We start from the raw sequence: 27,017 nt of genomic DNA on the forward strand, positions 1-27,017 counted from the left end.
TTCTTTCTTTCTTTCTTCCTCTTTCTTTCCTTCCTTCCTTCCTTCCTTCCTTCCTTCCTTCCTTCCTTCCTTCCTTCCTTCCTTCCTTTCAAGATTTTATTCATTTATTTGACATAGAGAGAGTGCATGCGTGCAGGCATTATCAGGGGCAGGGGCAGAGACAGAGGGAGAAGAAGGCTCCCCACTGAGCAGGGAGCACTAAAATGCAGGGCTGGATCCCAGGACCCTGGGATCAAGACCTGCGCCAAAGGCAGACACCCAAGCAACTGAGGCACCCACGCGCCCCACAATCATTCACTTTCTTTGAAGATTTTACCATTGGATGGCTATCACTTTCACTAAATCTATTTATGACCCAATTCTTGGTGATTTTAAATTCACATGGATAGCACTTCCAATACCTTGGCCTCTCAGTTCCTTGAACTCTTCTGCCAGTGTTCTCATATACTTCCCCTGCTCCCCTTATTATCCCATTCACTTTAACCATTAACTTCCCATGCCATATCCTAGCCTTTGTTGTTACCTACAACTAGAATTCTGCCATAATTTCACCTCTTCTCTTTTAAGCTCATTCACAATGGTGTCCTGACTCTAATAATTCTTCCATCCCATCAGGACCTAATATTCATTGATAGTACCACTTTTTTCATCATCCCTCATAATCATATGTTCAATTCCCTTCCTACCCAAGTAAAACCCCTAGTCCTTCACTATAATTACTTCCTTGGAGACTTCCTTAACATCCCTGCCCTGCCTCACTTCAATGTACTTGTCTTACAAAGTCCAAGGAACTGTTGAAAAGGAAAAACAAAGCTGGGGGCATCACAATGCCGGATTTCGAGCTGTACTACAAAGCTGTGATCACAAAGACAGCATGGTACTGGCACAAAAACAGACACATCGACCAATGGAACAGAATAGAGAACCCAGAAATGGACCCTCGGCTCTTTGGGCAACTAATCTTTGATAAAGCAGGAAAAAACATCCGGTGGAAAAAAGACAGTCTCTTCAATAAATGGTGCTGGGAAAATTGGACAGCTACATGCAAAAGAATGAAACTTGACCACTCTCTCANACTGGGTATTTACCCCAAAGATACAGACGTAGTGAAGAGGAGGGCCATATGCACCCCAATGTTCATAGCAGCATTGTCCACAATAGCCAAAGCGTGGAAGGAACCGAGATGCCCTTCAACAGATGACTGGATTAAGAAGCTGTGGTCCATATACACAATGGAATATTACTCAGCTCTCAGAAAGAACGATTTCTCAACATTTGCTGCAACATGGATGGGACTGGAGGAGATAATGCTAAGTGAAATAAGTCAAGCAGGGAAAGACAATTATCATATGATTTCTCTCATCTATGGAACATAAGAACTAGGAGGATCGGTAGGGGAAGAAAGGGATAAAGAAAGGGGTGGTAATCAGAAGGGGAATGAAACATGAGAGACTACGGACTATGAGAAACAAACTGAGGGCCTCAGAGGGGAGGAGGGTGGGGGAATGGGATAGACTGGTGATGGGTAGTAAGGAGGGCACGTATTGCATGGTGCACTGGGTGTTATATGCAACTAATGAGTCATCGAACTTTACATCAGAAACCGGGGATGTACTGTATGGTGACTAACATAATATAATAAAAAAAATTAAAAAAAATAAAGTCCCTACCTTATAAAAGTCCAGTTTTGTGCCTCATCTGTGCCTGAATTTATACAGCTAAATGTGGCTAAAGAAAAATACAACTATGCTGACTGGACTCACTTTAAATTCAAATGTTTGTAAGGCTGCCAGACAACGACACTTTCCCTTGTTAGTTCCCTGTCACTCTCCTAGTTAACTGTTTGAAACCTTTTCTTCTTCCCTCACCTTTATTATACCTATTCCTTCATCCTTATTCTTGACTGATAATCTTTCAATTTCACTGCGACAACTAAAGCAATCTGAAAGGAACTTCTATAACCTCCCACTACTACAACTATTTACCTACCTGTCCTTGCTCACATATAACCTGCCTTCCTTGTTATTATTGTGAAGAAACCATGTTCCTATATAAGGTTACCTGGTCTATTTTACCTTCAGTTTCAAATTTTTCCTCTCTTATTTTGCTTTTGAGTCTAATTCTGGTTGCTGTTTCTTCCAGTTCTCATTCGTGGTGTTTTATTAATCAATACACCTCATTATCATTGATTGTGTGAGGGGCACTATATTTGAGAAATGATTCGTGGAAATAATTTGAGCCCTAGGATGATGGTATATTTTATAAAAGACTTTTGTTTCTGTCGAAATGGGGTGGGGTTACTAGCAGTCTGGAACCATTTTAGTCCAAGTTCAAAGCTTAAGACTCTGATCTACCTTCATGATATGAAGCTAGGCTATAATCTGTATGAATGTCTCTTTTCTTTTGGTTTATGTTTGCTGTTAGAGTGGAGCCCTTTGAAAGCCTAAATCCCCACACTTCTTGGGCCACAGATTCCATCTTTTGACTCCCAGCCCCATGAAGCCACCAAAAGTGGTATTTAATTTGTGCAAAACTAAAAGCAGTTCTTTTTTTTTTTTTTTTTTAAGATTTTACTTATTTATTTGACAGAGAGAGAGAGACAGCCAGCAAGAGAGGGAACACAAGCAGAGGGAGGGGAGAGGAAGAAGCAGGCTCCCAGTGGAGGAGCCCGATGTAGGGCTCGATCCCAGATCGCTGAGATCACGCCCTGATCACGCCCTGAGCCGAAGGCAGATGCTTAACAACTGAGCCACACAGGAGCCCCAAAACTAAAAGCAGGTCTAAGTGTGTTCATCTCTCTGCTGTCTTCAACATGTTGGCTTGAAATATCCTCACTATTTTGTTAGCTATTTGATGCTTTTAATTTAAAAATAATTTTAAAAAAATGTAGCCAGGCAATTTGCATTACCTGCTTCATTACTGGAAATGGACACTCTCTGGCTCTATAATTTTCTCTTAAAATCAGATAAAGTTTTAACCACTACCATTACTCTAAACTATTCTTGTGAAGGTCATCATAGAAATTCATGCTGCTAAATCCAGTAGCCTTTCTCAGTCTTAACTTTACCCGACAGGCACCCAGTCAGTCTCTTCCTCCTCAGGCAAACATTTTCTTCACTCCACATGCATCTAGTTTTCTTCCTATCAGGTATAGCTTCTTAGTTTTCTTTGCTAGTTCCTCCTCATTTCCCTGATCTCTAAACACTGAAGACCCCTAAGGCATAGCGTTTAGGCCTCTTTGCTTTTCCTTCTCCACTTATTCTTTAGGGAGTCTTAAGCAGTTATAGGGCATTGGATGCTATTTATATGTAAGTGGATTAAGTTTTTACCCCTAGCCAGGACCTCTCTCTTTAATAACCACCTACGTCCTGGACATTCTTACCTGATGCTTAACAGACATCTCAAATGAAATGTACCTGAAACTGAACTCTTGATCTTTTCTATAAAACTTGCTTCTCCATCTCTATTCTAGTAACCCCACACTTCCATCTGTTAGTCAAAAACCTTGTTGGAGTCATCCTCTATCCTTTTATTTCCCTCTTAACCCACATCCAATTATCATCAAAAACTGCTGGTTCTACTTTAAAGCAGAGCCAAGACTCGATCGTTTCTTATCAGTTCCTCTGCTACCAACTCTAGTTCAACCCATCATCATCTCCTACCTGGATTTTTTCAATGGTCTTCTCAGTGGCCTCTTTTACTCTTGTCTTCATTATATTTGCAATACATTAGCCAGAGTAATATTTTAAAAAGCTAAGTCAAATCATACCATTTCTTTGTTGAAAAACTTCTGATGGCTTTCCACCTTATTCAAAATAAAAGCTGGAGTCTTGTGAGTAGTCTCTAAGATCCTATATAATTTGGCTTTTTATATCTTTCTGACTTCATTTTCTACCACTTTCCCTTTATGCACTCTCTTCTAGTCACATTGGCCTTCTTGCTAATCCTAGAAAACACTAAGGACACTCACTTCCAGGGCCTTTGCAGGTGTTCTTTCTGCCTGGAAAGCTCTTTCCCTAGATTTCCTGTAGCTTGTACCCTTACCACCTTCTGATATTTCTCAAATGCCATGTTCTCAGACATGTCTTATCAAACTACTATATTTAAAACTACCCCCATTCCACCTTCTATCATATCCCCCTTCCCTGCTGTTTTGTGTTTCTCTATAGCATTTACTGTCTCCTAGTGATGAAAATACCTTTGGGCATTAAAACCTTTCTGATACCTTGCAATCCATACCACTTAGCTATTTTTCCTACAAGGAAAGCAGACCTTGAATTAGGTTTCAGGCATTTGTTTGTCTTAAAATGTCTTTGTTCCTTTCAATTCTATAGAATTACAGTTTTATGACTTCAAATATGGGAAAGAATCAAACTTAGAATTACTATAGGCAGCTGTAACTATAAATATTAGTTTAGTTTTTGTGGTAATCTAGGGCAAGAAATATCTATAGAAGTTAAGCATTTTATCAATATAAATAAAGTGAATATTTTCATTGCACTTCTAGTGGAAGTATGTGTTTTTGGACAAGAATGTGTAAGTGTGTGTGTGTTATGTGGCATATGTGTATATAAGTCAATCAAAATATGCATTACTATTCACCCTACAGAAGGATATAACATTTTTTTTTTCAAATCAGCATATGTGTCACTGTGTCGGGAATAGAATTTTTAGCAAAAAAATGGTTACTACTAATATTGATTGTACAGCTGACCACAGACCTGATAGAAATTAAACTTAAATGATGTACTGTAGCAGATAAGTGGTTCCCCTACTTACCATTAGATAATTATAACTGTTCTACTTGCTTTAAAACTTTTCCTTGATGCTTCTACTCTAAATTCATTTTTGCACCTCTGGTTAATGAATTTTGGGCTATCCGTGTAGGGACAAAAAAATCCCAAGAATACCAAACCATCTTCCTACCCACTGACTCTGTAATGATGCATTTAATTCCCATTTTGTGTAAAAATCACAGTGTTAGGAGGTGTGGTGGTAGGGGCTCTGCCATATTTTTTTTCACGTTGCCACCTCTGGTGAACCTCACAGGTACTCCTGTTAACCCAAAGGTCAGTCCTTCCTAATTCAATTTTTAACACAAATGTGGTATGTTCCAAGCACAAAGTGTAAGCAAGTGATACAGTTAGGGTGGAGCAGGAAAAGCTGGGGATCAACAAGGCTGTGTAGAAGACATTTTTAATGTGAACCCTCAGAAGAGGATACTCTGACTTCAGAATTATGTCTCCCTCGAAGAATATTTGGTTTTTTGAAAACAACTAAAATGGCTTCTACAAGGGTTTTGTCAAAACGATGACAATTTGAAGTGAATACACTGTCAATCTTAAACACACTGAAATGATGAAATCGGACATCAGAGTTTGAACAAAGCAAGAACTTACCATCTGATACTCTGTGTTCACAGTTAAGCAAATCTTTACAGATTCGTGCTGGGTTATCTCGTGTGCCAAGGGGATTCCTGATGCTGTGCAGTAACTTGCTCAGGTAGTTCAGGGTTTTGAATATCTCAGCACTGTAGTCAATTAAAGTCACTTCGGTATTCTGGTAGCCCTGCCAAGTCATCAGAGGAATCATATCAGCGAAAAAGCATAGAGCAGTACGTGACCCTGATGACCGACATGGACCAAGGCAGAAGAAAAATGTATTCTTCTTGTATGCAGTGAGTTGGGAGTAGGGTATAAAGAACAGTTTGTATTTAAATAAAGACCTGTGTGTATATTTTATTAATCTTGATCCTAAATAAGAGATTAAATTTACTCTAAAGGCCTAGTTTTCAAACTAACATAAAATTTAACAATCATTATGCTTACTGTAGTATAATATTTTAAAGAAAACTATGCATTGAATAGAGTTTAAATAAGAAAAATGAGTAACAATGATAGATCCCATTTTAAGAAATGGCTAGGCTTCATTTAACTATTTTCTTCTAAAGTATCTAATTCTTCATTTAAAAATTCCTTAAATGTATTACATTTTTGTTTTAATGTTTTCCTTAAAAAATCCCATGCATATATTTCTGTTTATCAAAAATGCTTCCTTTGTCCTTAAAAACGGTTTCATTATGTTCAATCTGTTTTAAATACAATCTTTGAGATAAAGCCACATTTTGGACTCTGAAAAAACTATATGTTTAATTTGTATATTGAGAGTGCCAATGTAAATAAAGCCAGATGTATTACCTCCATCTGTAGGGCAGTATGTGATTCAATCAAGGCTTGAATAGCAGCATTGATATCCATTTGTTTCTGTGTAAAACAAAACTATTTGAGATTAGCAGTAACATCAACACTGAGTAAAGTAAAAGCTGTAAATTCTGAAAGCCATGCTATTAAAGTATACTAGAGTTATTATCTGAAGGGGGTTTGTAACTCTTATGGTTAGACAGATCTTGCAAATTTTGCCTGGATATCTGAAAGGACAATATGGTGCCTTCGTCCAAATCTCAAAAGTCTCCTAATTAAAACAGGACCAAAGTCTAGAGCCATCAAAAGAAAAATTTGTCACTGCTATATAAAAACACACACAAAAGTTACTCAAATGGAAGAAGAATGAAATATGGCCCCTTCAGTTAATAAATTGTAAAGTGAAGAATAAATAACTGTAGTAATTTATAACAGTTACATTTTTGGAAGGAAAATATAATAAAATACTACTGTCCTGAGGTAGTCACCACATTCGTTTAATCTGATACTTTTGCGGTCTTAAAAACAATTTCTAAAGTTGGAAAATGCACCATTAGTCCCAAAAGAAATAATACAGCATGAATGTAATCTCCTCCTGTATTTAATAAAAGATATTTTTAGAGAAAGGCTCAGCATAACCATTAGTAAAAGTCTTTTTGTATTTTATTTTTTAAAAAGCTTGGAAACTAAGAAGCATGAGTTAGGAGAAACTTCTGTGAAATGGCATCTGTGTCAACAAATCAAGCAATCTAATTTCTTTCAGAATGATTGTGCCACTAAGATATCTTTTTACCTGGAGGGCCATACAATAAAAACTGTTTTCAACAGATCTCTCATAACTCATGGGTAGTAATTTGAAAAAACTATTTAAAATGATGGGACAATCAATAAAATGCACTCTTCCTTGCCTCAACATGTGGTTTTCATATTGGAAAATAATTGAATCATTCTGTATATATATACTGCCAAATAATGTGATACATATTGAGGATAAAACAGTAAGCTAAAAAGAAAACTGCCCTTGTGAAGCTGAAGTTTAAGGGAGAGAAAGGCACTAATTAAACCTTAAAACTCCATAATTACAAATTGTGATATGTGCTAATGAAAGAAAAAGTGTGCTTGGACCCATAAGGAGATTAGGGGCTTTCAGTGAAATCTGGAGGAGAAGAGCTTTGGAAGGAATAGGTCAGGGAAGGTTTCTCTGAGATAGTGACATCTGATCTGATATCCGAACACTAAATGTGAGGAGAGTGGATGGGAGAGCTTTCCAGGCAGAGTAACATCCTTGCACAAAAGCTATCAGATAGAGAAGCATGGTCTATTCACAAAGCAGAAAGTCAACCTTTCTGGTTCTATGCAGAATAATTCTGACCATCATGCCTGTGTGGATGAGCAGATTTTGGGCATGGGTCACATAAAAATATTGGCACTAAACATGGGCAAGTGAATCAAGTACTAAATAGAAGCCACCTTTATATTTTCCAGTTGGTTTTTGATTAGGGCTTTGATCTTAGAAAATCCCGCATAAGAGTTCTCAAACTCTTCAGTTCAAGAACTTTTTGCACTTTTAAATATTATTAAGGGGCTTAAAGAACTTTTATTCATGTGAGTTATAACTTTTAGTATTTACCACAGTAGAAATTGAAACACAAATTCTAAAACTATTTGTGTTAACTGCTTTAAAATAATCCATATGTTAATACAAATATTCAAATGAAAAATAACTGTATTTTCCAAAACAAAAAAGTGTGAGAAGAATGACACTGTTTTACACGTTTGTAAATATCTTTAAAGTCTGGATTGATAGAAGATATCTAGATTGTCATATTTCTTTCAGTATTCAGTCTGTTATGATATGTTATTTTAGTTGAAATACATGAAGAAAATCTGGCCTTATAGAGATATACAGTTGGAAATAGGATTCTCTTATTTTATTTTTTGAAAACATTTTATTTTTTTATTTGACAGTATGCCCTGGCAGAATAGGGAGAGGGGCAGAGGTGAAGGGAGACGGACTACCAGATACCACCCTGAGAATGGAGCCCAAGGTGGGTACATCCCACCACCCTGATAGGAAATAAGATTATTTTAGTAGCCTTTTCAGATAATTGTGGATATTCTTCTTTGATATTATACCAAAACTTGACAAATAATAGTTTCTTAAGGGTTAGTTGAAATGTGAACTCTGAAATCAAGTCTATAAACTTTTTGTGCTTTTTATATTAAAATCTATTGGTCTATCTTAAACTGTGAAAGAATCTTTTATGTGTCCACAATTTTGTTAACATTGTGCATTGCTTATTTAGAAAATACCGATTCATGGAATTATGCAGATCTTCCAAATACTGACACATTTCATTATTAATATCACACAATTACATTCGTTAATATCATTGCCAATCTCATTAGAAAAATATAAGTACTGGGAAGCCATCAAACACAGTGGTAGATACAAGTTTTCCTGAATTTTTATTTTTGCTTGAAAGTTTAAGACTTATTGGCATCAACTTCTATCAGTAGTTTTCTTGAAATGACAGGCTCACTTAATTCATGTTTAAGGAAATATCTGCCAAATACTCATGTCTGTATAACACGTTAGTCTGTCAAGTAAATACGGTGTACTATGAAAAGAGCTACTAGTTCAGTTTCTAACCAAAACAACTGCACAAGTGCTTTTATTTGAGGCAAACACTATACTTCAGTATGCAGCAGAAGTGTTCCTTTATATGTTCTCCTATTTCATCACACAGATTTAAAAAAGCTGTAGAGTTAAGACTGGTGTATTTAGGAAACAGAAAAAACAGTGGACTAATGACGTCCCAGAATTTTCTCTCCTACAAAAACAATGAGAAAACTGGAAAAAATGTCAGAATGAAGTTTTCAGGATTATGGAAATTAACAAAATGCTTACAGCAATGTGGGGAGCATTTATTTAAGAAAAATAGCTGAATCTCGGTAAGGCCAGTGAGCTTCTTAATGTAACTTTAATTTGCCCTATTCCCATGTCTTTCTTTCTTTTCTTTCTTTCTTTCTTTCTTTCTTTCTTTCTCTTTCTTTCTTTCTTTCTTCTTTCTTTCTTTCTTTCTTTCTTTCTTTCTTTCTTTCTTTCTTTCTTTCTTTCTTTCTTTCAAGATTTTATTTATTTATTTGACAGAGAGAAACAGCCAGGGAGAGAGGGAACACAAGCAGGGGGAGTGGGAGAGGAAGAAGCAGACTCCTAGCGGAGGAGCCTGATGTGGGGATCGATCCCAGATCAAGGGGATCACGTCCTGAGCCAAAGGCAGACACTTATAACGACTGCGCCACCCAGATGCCCCCTTCTTTCTTTCTTCTTTTCCCCTCAATGTCCTCCTTTTCAGTTCTGTAGTAGCTAAAAAACAACAGCAAAAACAAGAAGCCTAGAAGCCATAGGGGTCGGGGGAGAAGAATAGGGTTGGAGTTGCTTCAAAGAATCATTTCCAGTGAATTATCATTATCTGACGACCTGGTCGTTCCCTGGAAGACACCACTTGCAAAGCTGTCTTTATTTTACCTGCCTCACAGCTCATTCAGTGCAAAACACCTTTTCCCTGGGAGAATTTTCCAAAACATTTAGAGGGAATTGTTTAACTTTGTGGCTGTCTGGAGCACTGGAAAACAGGAAAGAATAAGCTAACAAAAAGCTTACAAGAAAAAGGGAATGGGATGTCCACAGAGACTGAAAAACTTTGACATATTTCTGGAAATTTAGAAGTCCATGTACATATGTACGGTTGTGCACATGTTTGGAACATATCTGATAAGGTCCTAAGTTCTCTCCTCTGGTTTTCAGTCTCTGTGAAATCAGGAAGTTAAAGCTAAGGTATAGTTTTCAAAAGCTGCCGGGCTGAGCAATGAAGGGGTGCTCCAACACACACAAAAACATTGGTAAAAACTGGGAGGTTTACTGGTTCTGCCATTTAAGGAAATCTCTCTCCGATTGTTATCACTAAGCTGAGTAGGCTTTAGGGGTCACACATATCAAAGAAAACAGACTTTATAATATTCAGAAAAGCCACTAAACAAACGTTTAACAACAAATAGCCTCAAAAATAAACCCAGGGGCCAGGGGGAGCAATTTTATTTCTAGAAATGCCACATTACATTATTTACAGTCTATAGTTTTCAACAAGAACAACAACAACAAAAAGACATGCAAAGAAACATTAAAGGATGGCCCATATGCAAGCAAAAATTCAATCAATTGATAGAAACTCCTCCTGAGGGAGCCCAGATGTTGTACTTAGTAGACAAAGATGTTTATTAGCTATTTTAGATTGTTTAGATGTGTTTAGTTTAGAAAACTAAAGGAAACTATGTCTATAGAACTAAAGGAAAATATGAAAAAGATATCTTACAAATAAAGAATATCAATTGCAAAAAAATAGAAATTATGGAAAAGAATAAAATAGAAATTTTGCAGGTGGAAGCTACAAAAAATGAAATGAAAATTTACTAGAGAGGCTCAACATTAGATTTTGGTAACAGAACCATCAATGAACCTGAAGACAGGTTTATTGAGATTTTGCAGTCAGAAGAATATACAGATAAAAGAGTGAAAAAAAATGAACAGAGGCCCGAGACCTACGGAACACCAAAAAGAATACTAACATATGCATAATGGAGTCTCAGAAGGGGAGGAGAGAGAAAAAGGGGCAGAAAGAATATTTCATGAAATAATGGCTGTAAGACAATGATGAAAGAAATTAAACAAGAAGACACAAATAAAAGGAAAGATATTCCATGCTTGGATTAAAAGAATTAATATTGTTGAAATATCCATACTTTCCAAAGCATTCTACAGAGTCATGCAATCCCTTATCAAAATTCCAATGGCACTTTTCATAGAAATAGAACAAACAATTCTAATATTTTTATGGAATCACAAAAGACCTTGAATAGCCAAAGGAATCTCGAGAAAGAAGAACAATGCTGGAGGTATCATGCTCCCTAATTTCAAACTGTATTAAAATCTACAGTAATCAAAACAGTATGGTATTGGCATTAAAGCAGACACATAGACCAATGGCACAGAACAGAGAACCCAGAAATAAATACAAGCATATGTGGCCAATTAATTTATAACAAAGGAGCCAAAAATATACAATGGGGAAGGGGCAGTCTCTTCAATAAATGGTATTGGGAAAACAGGACAGCCACATGCAATAGGATGAAACTGGACCACTACTTTAATCATACACAAACATCAGCTCAAAATGCAGAAAAACTTGAAGAAAATACAGATGGTAAGCTCCTCAATATCAGTTTTGGTGACAATTTTTTTTTTTTTTTTTGGATTTGACAACAAAAGCTAAGGTAACAAAGGCCAATATAAACAAGTGAGACCACAACAAACTAAAAAGCTTCTGCACAGCAAAAGAAACAAACAGCAAAATGAAAAGGCAATCTACTGAATAGGAGAAAATATTTGCAAATCATATAATCTGATAAGGGGTTAATATCCAAAATATATAGAGAATTCATACAACTCAATAGCAAAACAAACAAACAAAAAAACAAAAAACCTAACAAAAAACAAAACAAAACAACAACACAAAACAATCTAATTAAAAATTGGGCAGGGGCGCCTGGGTGGCACAGCGGTTAAGCGTCTGCCTTCGGCTCAGGGCGTGATCTCGGCGTTATGGGATCGAGCCCCACATCAGGCTCCTCTGCTATGAGCCTGCTTCCTCCCCCACTCTCCCTGCTTGTGTTCCCTCTCTCGCTGGCTGTCTCTATCTCTGTCAAATAAATAAATAAAATCTTTAAAAAAAAATTGGGCAGAAGATCTGAATTGGCCTTTTTTTCCCAAAGAAGACACACAAATGGCCAACGGGTTTATGAAAAGGTGCTTAACATCACTAATCATCAGGGAAGTGCAAATCAAAACCACAATGAACTATCACTTCACACCTGTTAGAATGGCTATTATCAAAAGATAAGAAATAATAAGTGTTGGAGAGGATGTAGAGAAAAGGAAGCTCTTGTACACTGTTGTTGGAAATGTAATTTGGTACAGCCACTGTGAAAAACAAAATGGAGATTCCTCAAAAAATTAATAGAATTACCAAATGATCCAGCTAGTCCAATTCAGGGTATTTATCTGAAGAATACAAAAATGCTAATTTGAAAGCATGTATGATTTCCTATGTTCACTGCAGCATTATTTACAACAGAGAAGAAATGGAAAGAACCTAAACCACCTGAAACTAATACAATGTTATATATCAAATATACCTCAATTAAAAAAAAAAGAATAGCTGAACATTTGATGAGAAAAATTAACCTACAAATCCAAGAAGCTTAGTGAACTCCCCAGACACATCATAATCAAACTATTGAAAGCTAAAGAAAAACAGAGAATCTTTTTTTTTTTAAGATTTTTTATTTATTTATTTGACAGAGATAGAGACAGCCAGCGAGAGAGGGAACACAAGCAGGGGAAGTGGGAGAGGAAGAAGCAGGCTCATAGTGGAGGAGCCTGATGTGGGGCTCAATCCCATAACGCCGGGATCACGCCCTGAGCCGAAGGCAGACGCTTAACCGCTGTGCCACCCAGGTGCCCCGAAAAACAGAGAATCTTGACAGCAGAAAGAGAGAAGACTCATTAGACTCAAGAGATCCTCAATGAGATTAACAGCTAAATTTCCATAAAAAAATCATAAAGGCAAGAAGGCAGTGGGATGACCTATTCAGAGCGCTGAAAGAAAAAAAGACTATCAACCAAGAATTCTAAATCCAACGAAACTATTCTTTGAGAATGAAGGAAAAATTAAGACATTCCTAGATAAACAAAAACTAGAGAATTTATCACTAGCAAACTTCCCTAGAAAGATAATAAAGGAAGTCCTTTCAACTGAAATTAAAGGATACTAGGAAGAAACTTGAAACCAAATGAAGAAATAGAGAGCACTGTTAAACATAGCTACACAGGTAAATATAAAAGAGAATACAGATTCCAAATAGCTAAAATAATCCTGAAAAAGAATAGAGTTGAAGCCCTCATACTTCAATTTCAAAATTTACTACAAAGCTACGGTAATCAAAACAGTGTGGTACTATCCTAGAGAAAGACACAGAGCAATAGACTACAACAGAGTCCAGAAGTAGACCCTCGCACATGTGGTCAAAAGATTTTTGACCAAGGTGTCAAGAGCCTTCAATTGGAAAAGAACAGTCTTCAACAAATAGTTCTGGGAAAATTTTATATCCACATACAAAAGAATGAAGTTAGACCCTTACTTTACATCATACTCAAAAATAAACTCTAAATAAATCAAAGACTTAAATATAAGAGCTAAACCTATGAACCTCTTAGAAAAAACAAGGGAAAAACTTCATTACATTGGATTTGGCAATGATTTCTTGGCTATGACAGTAAAAACAAGACAAGAAAATATAGACAAATTGGACTACATCAGAATTAAAAACTGTGCAAAGGACACTATCAACAGAGTGAAAAGGCAAAGGAGAAAATATTTGTATCATATATTGGATATGTGATTAACATCCACAATGTATAAAGAACTCTTACAACCTAACAACAACAAACAAGCAACCCAATTCAAGAATGGGCAAAGGATTTGAATAAACATATCCCAAAGAAGATATATAACTCAATGAGCACATGAAAAGATATTCAGCCTCACTAATCATCAGGGAAATGGAAATCAAAACCACAAGTAGATACCACTTCACACCTATTAGGATGGGTGTTATAAAACAAACAGGGGCGCCTGGGTGGCTCAGTCATTAAGCGTCTGCCTTCGGCTCAGGGTGTGATCCCAGAGTCCTGGGATCGAGCCCCACATCAGGCTCCTCCGCTGGAAGCCTGCTTCTTCCTCTCCCACTGTCCCTGCTTGTGTTCCCTCTCTCGCTGGCGGTCTCTCTCTGTCAAATAAATAAATAAAATCTTAAAAACAAACAAACACACAAACTAGAATATAAATAGTGTTGGCAGAGATGTGGAGAAATTGGAACCCTGTGCAGTGCTGGTGGGAATGTGTAAGGGTGCAGCTGCTATAAAAAACAGTATAGGAGTATCTCAAAAAATTAAACACAGAATTACTATATGATCCAGCAATGCCACTTCTGGGTATGTACCAAAATGAATTGAAAGGAAAGACTCAAACAGATACCTGTACACCACAATTCCAATGTTCACCTGGATAAACCAGATGTGGTATATATACATACAATGGAATATTATTCAGTCTTAAAAAGGAAAGAAATTCTGACACATGCTGCAATGTAGATGAATCCTGAAGACATCATGCTAAGTGAAATAAACCAGTCATAAAAGGACAAATACTGTATGACTATCACTTACATGATGTTCCTGGAGTACTCAAATTAACAGAGACAGAAAGAATGGTAATTGCCAGGTGCTGGGAAAGGGAGGAATGGGGAATTATTTAATGGGTACAGAGCTTCAGTTTTAAAAGAGCAAAAAAGTTCTGGGGATAGGTGGTGGAGATGGTTGCACAACACGTGAAGGTAATTAATGCCACTGAACTGTACACTTAAAATGGTTAAAATGATAAATTTATGTTAGGTATATTTTACCAAAATTAACAACAATAATAAATAAATAAATAAATAAATAAATAAATAAATAAATAAACTCATTATCCCTTACACTTAACCATCCCACTGCTGGGAATTAGTCCTATGGATATTCTGCAAAATGATAAGGATAGGGACTGGACATTTGTACTGTTTGTATTAGTAAGAGAATGGAAACAAACACCCATCAACAGAGGACTTAGGTGAATATTCTTAAGTAAAATGACTATTTTTTAATTTCCTGTGAATAGGCGTCAGTGAAGAACACAATGACTTTTAGTAGATTAATAGTGTAGAGTATGTTACTTAATGCAAAGTAAGGTACCCGCAATTTTAAATGTCAGCTCAATGAAAAAGTCTCCCCCCAACAGGCATTAGAAAAAAATGTCATAACACTTGGTCACTCATAAATTTTCTTGGCAATACATATATTTGTATAATTCCCAATGAAGTCCCAAAGCCTGACTCATGCCTGGCATATAGTAAGCATTCAATTTGTTGAAATTATTAATGTTTTCCCAAGGCTAGACTTTAGTGAGGGCAGGCTCAGAGAGACTATTAAGAGGACTTGCTGGGGAAGTCATTCAGCAACATCTAAGTGCCCCCATCTGAGTGTAAAACTCTCATTAGGTGCAGTGAAGGAATCCAAGAGCAAAAGCTCCCTCCATGCACTCTTGTTAGAGAGAACATGTTCCTCACATGAAAATCACTTAAAGTTTATAAAAACAAGCACATAAAGTAGAGTATAGAGAATAAGAAGTAATCAGATTGTTGGCACTAATGAGGGGAATTAGGATTCATTATACCTTGGGGGAATAAAATCTTCATAATTCTTTTCCAACTTATTCGAATAAAATGTAGATCTAGTCTGAGTACTCTACTATTTTGAGGAGCAGTGTTATTTTTAAGGTTTCTGAAGTCTTAAGATCACTGGATAGGGTAAACGATGGGATAAGAACCGATTTCAGGTCATGCCCCTGTCTACAGTGGAAGTAACTGCTTGTCCTAGGGAACCGGGATTAGACCAGCAGCTGCAACCTCTATATTCACCAATCCAGGTTTCACAGTTAACCCACTAATGGGAGTAAATCAGTTGAATACTCCTTATCTCATTTAATTATTTGTAATGATTACTGTTTCCACTCCAGCACACATACTCATCTTGTTCTTCCCTGCTCCCCACCAATCTTTTTGGTTAACTTTGACATCCTGTTGTAGATTTGTTAGTTTCCAAACATTTTACCATGTGCACTGAGGTCTGGCCACCACTGTGATAATATCCTCAAACTCGAAAGCACCATCAATATATATTCCTCTTCCTGAAACACTTCTTTTCGGCTATTCTTCTTTAGGAACTTGGACATGTTACTTTACTTCCATAGGTCTTTAAAAAAGGGAGTTATATTGGATTCGAGGTTTTCAAACTTACCTTGACTCATAGCAAGAAATATATTTTTACTTCATGATAAGGTTCACACAAAAATACATACATTTAACTGAAAAGTATTACAAAACCATATTTATTCTTACTAGGGCTGATATACTGATTTTTGTTTTATTTTTGATTTTTTTATTGAAATAAAACTCACATAACATAAAATCCACCATTTTAACCATTTTTAAAGTATACAATTCAGTTCTTTTCGTAATTCACTATGTTGTGTAGTCATTACCACTATTTAATTATGGAACATTTCCATCACCTCTAAAAGAAACCTTGTACCTATCAAGCAGTCACTCCCCTTATTTTTTCTATTCTATTTCACTTAATTTCATTTCAAAAGAATTCTGAATAAGATTCACTAAACTGTTCCAATCCATGAGCATGAAATGTTTTTCCATCTCTTTGGGTCTTCCTCAATTTCTTTCATAAGTGTAGCTTCTAGAGTATAGATCCTTTACCTCTTCACTTAGGTTTATTCCTAGGTATCTAATGGTCTTTGGAGCTGTCGTAAATGGAATTGATTCCTCAATTTCTCTTTCTTCAGTTACATTGTTAGTGTATAGAAATGCAACTAATTTCTGTGCATTGATTTTGTATCCCGCCACGTTGCTGAATAGCTGTATGAGTTCTAATAACTTGGGGGTGGAGTCTTTTGGGTTTTCCACATAAAGTATCAAGTTATCTGTGAAGAGAGAGAGTTTGACTTCTTCTTTGCCAATTTGAATGCTTTTTATTTCTCTTTGTTTTCTTACTGCTGAAGCTAGTATATTGAACAATAATGGTGAGAGTGGGCAACCTTGTCGTGTTCCTGACCTTAAGGGAAAAGCTCTCAGTTTTTCCCCACTGAAAATGATATTCACTGTGGGCTTTTCATAGATGGCTTTTATGATATTGAGGTATGTTCCCTCTGTCCCTGTACTTTGAAGAGTTTTAATCAGGAAAGGATGCTGTATTTTGTCAAATGCTTTTTTAAAGAAAAAAAAAAGACTCACTAAACTGGTCTAAGAAATCACTAATGAGTCACAAGTCAGTCTCAAATAAGTGCTAAATAAATTACTAAGAGAATGTCTATCTCTAATTCTATGACCCTTTTCCATTCTAGACATTATTTCCCTCCAAGTGAAATATTCTATCTTGGAGGATCTCCACTGAAATTTTCCAAGAGATGCAACTTGCTTTTTTGGACTCATTTATTCATTCATTCAACAGACACTTATTAAAGGCTTGAATGGAAAAGAAATTTAAAAAATTGTTTTCCACCTTTAAAGAGTTCACAATCTCAGAAAGAGACTGGAATGAAAATGATTGAGTATCAATATGAAGGGGAAGTGATCAGTTCTACCCTGCAGTGTGATGAGAAGGAATTAAGAATTTCATAGAAGATATGATCATAAGTTGACCTTAGAAAGAATATATAGTTATTTTCTCATTGACATTTAGACTTCTGTTCTAGAAGTCTTCCTCTCATGGTTACATTGCCACTTTCCTACAATGGACTGTGCAAATCCCAGAAAGATAATATATGGAAACCAGTTTTCATAATGACCAAGGAAAAGGAAGACAAAAAAGAAAGGAAGAAAAGAAGGAAATAAATAAACTAAACTTTATTAAATATCTACAATGTGACAAGCACATATATTCTCCTATTTAATCCCCCTAATAATTCCTGAAATTATATATTCTTATCCACATTTTGTTCAGAGCAAAAATCTCTCACACTACATCATTTTGGCTGCATAGGAACACACACAAACATTTTTTAAGTGAGACAGGGCTATGTTGCCACAGAGTTTGGTATTTCAATGTGAAAATTTTCACTAAATAACTCTAATTTGCTAGTGATCTTTTAGGACTTATGTCAAAGTCATTATGAAGTGAGAAGAAAACTGATGAAGGTATTTGTAACCCATGCTTTGTGAAGAGCCAGGGGGGAAGAAAGACCAGAAGTAGAGAATAATTTAAGATTAAAGTAAGGCATTCCTATTGTTGTTCATGCCAGGGAAGGTTTCAATCCCCCAGTCAGATGGCCAGAAACAGGGAGCAATTTTTAAAAATCATGGAGAATGAATCTCCTGTTTCCAAGGAAATAATCTTCCTGCGGCATCTGGCTTGAAAGTTATTCTTTGCCCTGATGAAAAACTGAGAGGAATGAGGAGTTTCTGGCCTGCTGAGAATGGACTACAGTGATCCGTCTACTAGAACTGTCAGAGATCCAAACTACACCAGAGCAGCATGTGGAAATAAGTAAGGCTAGAAAGCATAGGGCTAGGCATTGTTTGGGATAAGGTAGCCAATGGTGGATCATTTTTAGGCAGGAAGTGTGAACAAGAACCATTGTATTTGACCAGCCTGCTGTAGGAGTGGGGCATGGGTGAAGGTTGGGGATGGAAGGAGACCTCTTGCAGGAAGCAGGAAGACAAACAGATTATTGAGTATGAGAGTGAATGCAAAGCATATGGGAAACCAAACTTGGAACTTCAGAGTCCAGGAGATAACACTGATAATGAGGCAACAGAAGCACTGCTTCAAAGGTAAGGGTAGAGAGCTCTGGGTTGTCATAGATAACAAGCAAATACCTAAGTCTGAGGCTTCAACAGCCACCAGCAACTGAGAAGGATTCATGTAAAGCCTAAGAAGTGGATTACTGGTTGGTAGAAAAAGAACATTTAAAAAAGGAGAGCCAGAACTCAGAAGTAGGGAGAAATGGAAGGAATTAGTTTTTTTGAGCACTTATTATGCCAGGCACTGTGCTGTGTGCTTTACTTCTTATTTAAAACTCATGGGACACCTGGATGGCTCAGCCAGTTAAGCGTCCATGACCTGATTTTAGCTCAGGTCATGATCCCAGGGTCATGGGATTGAGCCCCGGGTTGGGCTCCCCACTCAGTGGGGGAGTCTGCTTGAGATTCTCTGTCTCCCTCTGCTGCCCCGCCCACTCTCTCTCTCAAATAAATAAATAAACCTTAAAAAAATAAAATAAAACTCAAATCCACTCAAGAAAGTAAGAGACCATCCCCATTTTAGAAACAAGAAGTCTGGGGTTTAGATTTTGTTATTATAATTGGGAAGACTCTATATTAGATTAGCAAAAAGAACAGAGGTAGGGAGGAGAAACACCTTTTAACAGGGAGTTAGAAGAAATTTTAAAAAACTTTAATGTACTATATTAAGATAAAGTAAAAAAAAACCAAGAAAACTTACCCTTGGGCCTGGTGCTCCAGGTGGACCCTATAACATAACAAATTTTAAAAAGAATTTTTCAGTAGAGATCTCAAACCAAGCATGCATAAAAGCATCAACAGCAAACAGATGTAAATGTAAATAAACTCACTGGAGGCCCTGGTTGACCTCTTGGCCCCTGGGGACCCTAGAAGAAATGGAGACAAAGCACAGTATGGATATCTTATACTTCTGGTTTGGTATAAACAAGACAACTAAGATCCAACCTCTATCACTGTGAGGCAGGTCATAAGATTCAAAGTTGTTTTACTATTTTGAAGTAATATGCTCTTTGCACTCAATCATCACACACATTCATGAACAAGCTGGATATTTACTTTCATGTTTTACTTATATTCTTAGAAACTGAATTTATTCGTTTTAATAAACAATTATAAATATAACATTTAAAAATGTTAATACTGCCTAAGCATGTTTTTCCTGCTATTTCTATCTACCATCCACCTTATCAGCAAAGATGGAAACTTTAGGGTTCTTAGACACCTCCTTCTTCTTCAACATCCATCTATAGTTTGGCTACCTACTACTGTTGAATTGACCTCCAAATCTCTCCAAAATACTATTTCTCTGTCTTCACGGCAACTGTGTTAGTTTAGTGTTAATCATGTGCTATAGACGGAATGTTTGTGTGCCCCTAAAATTAACATATCAAAGCCCTAATCTCCAGTGTGATGGCATTTGGAGGTGGCGTCTTTGGGAGGTAATTAGATCATGTGGAGCCCTTATGAATGGTAGTGACCTAAGAAGAGACACACGAGAAATGATCTCTCTACCATATAAGGATACAGCAAGAAGGCAGCTATCTGCAAACCAGGAAGAAGAACCTCACTTGACATTGAACCTACCAGCACCTTGATCTTGGACTTCAGAGCCTCTAGAACTAAGAGAAGTAATATTTATTGTTTAAGCCATCCAGTCTATGGCAATTTGTTACAGCGGCCCTAGCTAAGACATCACATTTTGCTTGGATTCCTAATCTGATGCCCTGACTTTATTCTCTCTACTATACTAACTATATTTTACTTATAAAGTGGAAATCTAATCAGGTCATTACTTAGTTAAGATTATTCAATGGCTCTTTATTGTCTAGAAGATAAGTTACAAACTTCCTAACAGTGATAGCTACTATTTATTGAGAACTTACTACATGGGAAGTTGTGTGCTCACTTTTTGAGAACTAACTATATGTAAGTTGTGTGCTATATTTCCATTTTACAGTTAAGAGAATGGCAAACAGCAAATACAGAACAGAGCTAGAATTAAAATTGAAGTCAACTGAATAAAAAAGTATATGTTCTTAATCAATGTACACCCCCGCCTCCTCTTCAAGATCTGGGACTCACCTCTACTTACTCCCCCCAACACACCTACACTCCATCTATGACCAACTACTTGTAGGTCCCTGAATCTTCAAAGTTCTCTCACGCATGGTTTTTCTTGCATGTGCTATTTCCTTGACCAGGAATGCTCTTCTTACCTTCTCTGTTTTACTCTAATTCCTCTTCCAGTATGTCTTTAAAACCCTATACCCACCTTGCTCACCCTTCCCTGGCCACCCCTCTCCTGCTCAACCAACCACTTCTGCATTCCCTAGTACATAACACAGTGCCATAACACAGTGGAAAATCCCTAGGAACCCTTAAGAGTGTGTTAGTCACCTTTTTATTTTCTGGAACAAGAATAGTGACTACTTTGTAACAGGTGTTTGAAAATTGTTATTGAATGAAAGCATAATGTTAAAATTAGTATTAGTTTAGAAATTAGGATAATTAAAATGTGTACAGTAAAATGTGAAAAGTTATGTTGACATTTTTCAAAATGAAACAAAAGTAATCACCGTTAAGAATGTCTGCTCAAGGGGCACCTGGGTGGCTCAGTCAGTTAAGCATCTGACTTTGGCTTAGGTCATGATCTCAGGGTCCTGGGATCGAGCCCTGCGTTGGGGTCTCTGCTCAGAAGGGAGTCTGCTTGTCTTTCTCCCTCTGCCCCTCCTCCTGCTTGTGCTCTCTCTCTCAAATAAATAAATAAAATCTAAAAAAAAAGAATGCTAAAAATTTCACTTATGTGATGGTCAACTGAATGTTAAGATGACACTGAGTCAAATTCAGATTATGGTTAAAAGATGACAAAACACGGTTAATCTTCAGTTGAGATTTGAATAATGTTGATGTTATGCTTGACTTACATTAAGTATTGCCAGAGCCGTTGATTCTAAATACCCTTTGACAACTAGAGCAAACAACAGTAAGTAAAAATGATAAGAGTACTCCAGTACCGTGCCCGCTGGACATTTCTTAGTTTGCATGGCTTATGATTACAATTTAAAGTAAAGAATGTACAAAACTTGTACCTCAGAAGCTGCATGATAAATTACGCAAATGTCATATTGGAGATAGCCTTTAAATATTTAGAGGCTCAGAATGAATTTGGCTGTGCAAGTTTCTCCATTCTGGAACAACATTGTAAAAATAAACAGTTGACATTTCACCCCACTTAGCATATTTCTGATATTTGCAGAATCTCACTGGTGGTTCAGGATAAAATGTATCTCTTATCTTTGACTTTGAAAGAAGAATTTATCATAAAAAGAAGAAACTATTTCTACTGCTCATTTTATTGATTTCTTCTCAGCTTGTTATCCAAAACAAGTCAGGTCATTGCAAATATGATCAAATGAAATACTTGCAACCAAACAAGACAGGGCAAGACAACCCTAAGAAAACAACTACATAGAATGAGGCAATTAGCCAAGTGAAACAAAATATTATTTAACAATATGACATTTATTAGCTCTTTTCTATTCCTTTAGCTCACCAATAAGAAAAAGTGACTCACTCTCTCTAGATACTATAGAAACAAAAGTATCTAAAGCAGTTTATAATAAAGCAGCTTATAATAAAACTATGATTGTCTATGTTAATTTCCTAAAGGGAAACCAAATTAATGTGAATGGTTATGGTGATAATTTGGCCATAGTCAAAGCACTACTATTGGAAATAGACTCTCTTTCCACTTAATCCCAGAATTTACATTTGATCCTCCAAAGGCAGCATATTTTTTCTCACTCCTGAAAAATACTGGCAAGTGCATGTCCTTGAACCTGAGTATGTTAGACTTTGCCTTTATGTAAATGCAGTCTTGACTTAGTTTCATAATCTTCACTTTAGGCTGGCGTAGGTACAGAGAGCTTCCTTATTCTCATTTATAAATTGAGAAGCTTGCATTACAGGACGTTTAGCCGCATCCCTAGTCTCTACTCACTAGCAACTCTCCCTTTTCCCCAGTTGTGACAACCAAATATGTCTTTACATATTGCCAAATGTCTACTGTGGTGTGAGTGTGGTGGTAGTGGGTGGGGATGAGAACCACTGATTTAGAGGGTTTACTGAATTGGGAATCTAGTAATATTAAATTAGATTTATTAGAAGTAATACAGCTAGGATGTAATCAGTGAATTATAAGGCACAGAGGATAACTACAAATTAGGCATCTACTCATATGGAATCTGCCATATAAATGGCTGAGCTATTCTTTTTTTTTTTTTTTTAAAGATTTTATTTATTTATTTGACAGAAAGACAGCTAGCGAGAGAAGGAACACAGCAGGGGAGTGGGAGAGGAAGAAGCAGGCTCATAGCAGAGGAGCCTGATGTGGGGCTCGAACCCATAACGCCAGGATCACGCCCTGAGCTGAAGGCAGACATTTAACCGCTGTGCCACCCAGGCGCCCCTGGCTGAGCTATTCTTAATGTAGGTGAGAGGTATCTATCTATCTATCTATCTATCTATCTATCTATCTATCATCTATCTATCTATCTATCTATCATCTATCTCTACCATATTCTTACTCAAGTTGCTTCTAAAGCTTATTTTCTGAGAAGTACATAATTAATAGAAAAGTACAATAGTGTGGGAATTGGGAGATCTGGACTCTGGTCTTATCTCTGTACCTAATTAATTGTATGTCCATGAGTGAGTTGCTGCACATTTAGATCTCAGATATCTTGATTGTAACAAGGTTTGGTGAAGATAAATCTCTAAGATTCACTTTAAAATTGTGATTTTTAAACATTTTATCAGGTTTTTTCTTCATATTTTATATTTGAAGAAAGAAGGTGACCACATGCATGCAAGCTGGGAATTTTAAATTTGAAATTTGTATGAATACAAGGAAGTATGTACTTGAATTAAAAGAGTTTGATAATTTATTTGAAAGAATTACACTACCAATGCATTTTAAAAAGAATCATATACATATATACTTTAAATTCTTAATTTGTTAATATTTAGGACATATTTTCCCATAATTTAGCTTTTCCTTATAAGGCATCTTCCTCACTTTCAAACTGGAGGCAAATAAGGTAATTCTGCTAATCAAGAACTGTGAAGACACATGAACTTAGAGGTAACATGAGAGAAAATGTCAATTGTATTCTTCAAGATTTTACTGATTTTCATTAAATAATATGCTATAAAAATGAGGCAGCTAATATAAAAATTTAAATGTTGAGATCACTCTCTATTTTTTTCTACTTCTGTGGCTTTAAGCTATATGTTTCAAGTTGTGACATTTTGTCAAAATCCTTTTCAGATGATTGACACAAGGATATTATTTTTGTTATGGGTTAAAATTCCATTTTTTTTACTAATTGTACCTATTATTTCTGATGATCATTTTTGCATTATTTACTTCATAAATTAATCATGTTCTAAAATTGTTTGGTGTATCATGGAAACCAGGAGATTTTTATAAATTTTTTTAATAATGATTTTTTATTATATTATGTTAGTCACCATACAGTACATCCCTAGATTTTGATGTAAAGTTCCATGATTCATTAGTTGCGTATAACACCTAGTGCACCATGCAATACGTGCCCTCCTTAATACCCATTGCCGGCCTATCCCATTCCCCCACCCCCTCCCCTCTGAAGCCCTCAGTTTGTTTCCCAGAGTCCATAGTCTCTCATGGTTCATTGCCCCTTCTGTATAACTTTTTAAGATTAATTTGCCATTAACATGATAATTTTGAAGCAGGGGGAGAGGTGGGAGTTCCACATACTATCTGCTAGGAAGTCTTCTTAGGATGTCTCTGGCTCAGTTTAGAGTATATATGTATGAGTGCAGGGACTTATTTTTAAAATAGTCCATAGGCAGGCAGATATGGAGTAAATATAGAATAGAAAGACTCTTTCATATATGACAATACAGAAACAACTTTCTCAGCGGTGGAGAGGACCTATTTGAGACCAATACTAGAGTTTATAATGTAAAATTATAGAAGATATAAAGCTTCCTAGCCAAAAATCCCAAATTTATTCTAAAGGGGATACATTTCATGTATTGTATAATGAGCTGTAACTTTTTTTAAGGCATTGAATAATGATTTGGTCTTGGTATAAAATGGCATAGCTTTACACATTCCTATGCCAGCTTCATGGAAGATTTAAAAATAAGATTTATGAAGTCTGCTTGATAGATTCTTGTGTTTCTGGTCTTTGTATGAAGAGTGAAGCGTCATATTTGTCTCAATATAATAGATCTTGGCTAATAAAAATTCATTCCAAAAATACCCCATGTACTGGTATTATTTGAGGCTGACCCTCTTGAAGATATTTGGAAACATAGTAGTTAACTACAAGTCTTTAGGCCATCAGTTACTTAAACGATTCCCTTAAAACAAACCTGCAGAATATACTGAAAAAGTCCTAATGAGATTATCAGAAATGTTACTAAGCTTTTCCATAGGATGAAAGCAGAGAATGGTTTAATCATACATCTTATAAAGTTAATTGAAGATGATTTCTAGGAATTAAAAGATTACTTTCATAAAGTTCCTTAAACCATAGTGGAATCAAAGGGAAAGAAGTGATGAAAAGATATTTAGTACCAGTTATTCAACAATAAAAACCAGAATAAGCCAGTAGATTCGAATGTGCCAGTTAATCCTTCTTTCAATAGCTAATTTTATTGCCTATACTAAATACCACTCTGCTCCCCACCCCAACCTTGGGTACTAGGAGTTTCCACCTTATTTATGAAGGGAACTATTGTAATCCACAGATCAAAAGACAAAAAAATATGTTAACTCAGTAAATGCCACTTTACCAGCCAGAACTGAAAATAGTTGTTAACTTTTAATTTTAGGGAACAATATTCATTTATTTATTAATTCGTTTCTCAAATATTACCTACTACATGGTAGGTTCTTTTTTGGATATTGATAACCAGTGTATTAGACAAAGTTCTCTGCTCTCATGGAGTTTATATTCCAGCAGAGGAGACAGAAAAATAATTTAAAATACTGCTAACTACTATAATGAAAACAAAACAGGATATTGTGAAAGAGAATGATCAGGAATAATGAAACTAAATGATCATGGAAGGCTTCTCTAAGATGATACTTGAGGAGGTACCTGAATAACGAGATAAGAACCAGTCATGTGAAGAGCAGATGAAAGAATTTTCTAAGTGAAAAAAAGGCACGTTTCAAAGAATAGAAAGAAAGTCAGCACATTAGCAAGGGGAGAAGGGTACATCATGAGTTTGGAGAGGCAAACGGGGGCTAGTTCTTGTAGGGAATGGTAGACCAAGGTAGGGAATTTAGATTTTATTCTCAGTGCAAGAAGGAGTCATAGGAAGGTTTTAAAGAGGAGGGTGATATAATCTGGTTTATGCTTTAATGTTATCACTCTAGTTGCTATGTAGAGAATGGACTGTAGTGGGGAAAAGTGGAAGGAATACAGAGTCAGGATTCCAGGGGAGACGTCAGGGCAATCTGGACAACACTGTCAGTGATGAAGAATGACAGAAGTGCATGGATTCAGAATAGGAATCAACCTGACAGGAGCTCACCTCTACTTTAAGGAACTCATCTTTATGTCTGTGCCTTTCTTTGTTCTTTTATGGGGGATCCACTTTTCTTTCTCTTTTCTTTTTCTTTCTTTTCTTTCTTTTCTTTTCTTTCCTTTCTTTTCTTTCTTTCTTTCTTTCTTTCTTTCTTTCTTTCTTTCTTTCTTTCTTCTTTCTTTCTTTCTTTCTTCTTTCTCAGACACAGAGAGAGAGAGAGCACAAGCAGGGAGAGCAGCAGGCAAAGGGAGAAGCAGGATCCCCACTAAGCAAGGAGCCCCATGCAGGACTCAATCCCAGGACCCTGGGATCATGACCTGAGCCGAAGGCAGACGCTTAACTGACTGAGCCACCCAGGCACCCCCACTTATTTTTCTTTTATGTAGAATCATAAACTCTTAGAGCTTCAACGGGCTTTATCGGTATAAATTCTAGTTTCCTACTCAGTGCAGGACTACCAGTCCAGTGACTCAGAAAGATAGTCATTAGGCTTCTACTGACAGGCACTCACTATCTTGTAAAGCTATCTTTTTAAAGCAGTTCCTCCTGGGGGACCCTGGGTGGCACAGTCAGTTGAGTGGCGGATCTTGGTTTTGGCTCAGGTTGTGATACCAGGGTCCTGAGATCAAGCCCTGCTTGGAGCCCCACTTGGAGCCCTGTGTGGAGTCCCACACTTCACATTCAGTGCAAAGTCTGCTTGAG

At 36.5% G+C, this 27,017-nt stretch overlaps 1 protein-coding gene across 2 annotated transcripts in view; it reads right to left on the reverse strand.

Annotated features, from left to right (window-relative positions):
* Positions 1–27,017, reverse strand: part of COL24A1 (collagen type XXIV alpha 1 chain) — a 380,233-nt gene that overhangs the window by 9,707 nt on the left and 343,509 nt on the right. For both annotated transcript variants that reach the window (XM_034653815.1, XM_034653814.1), the window contains exons 56-59: positions 19,559–19,594; positions 19,429–19,455; positions 6,198–6,263; positions 5,400–5,568 (exon numbers count right to left, since the gene is read on the reverse strand). In XM_034653815.1, coding sequence (XP_034509706.1) covers positions 5,400–5,568; positions 6,198–6,263; positions 19,429–19,455; positions 19,559–19,594 — 298 coding nt within the window. The remainder of the gene's footprint in view (positions 1–5,399; positions 5,569–6,197; positions 6,264–19,428; positions 19,456–19,558; positions 19,595–27,017) is intronic.

The sequence above is a fragment of the Ailuropoda melanoleuca genome, chromosome 2, assembly GCF_002007445.2.
Source record: "Ailuropoda melanoleuca isolate Jingjing chromosome 2, ASM200744v2, whole genome shotgun sequence".
In the NCBI taxonomy this organism is placed as follows: Eukaryota; Metazoa; Chordata; class Mammalia; order Carnivora; family Ursidae; genus Ailuropoda; species Ailuropoda melanoleuca.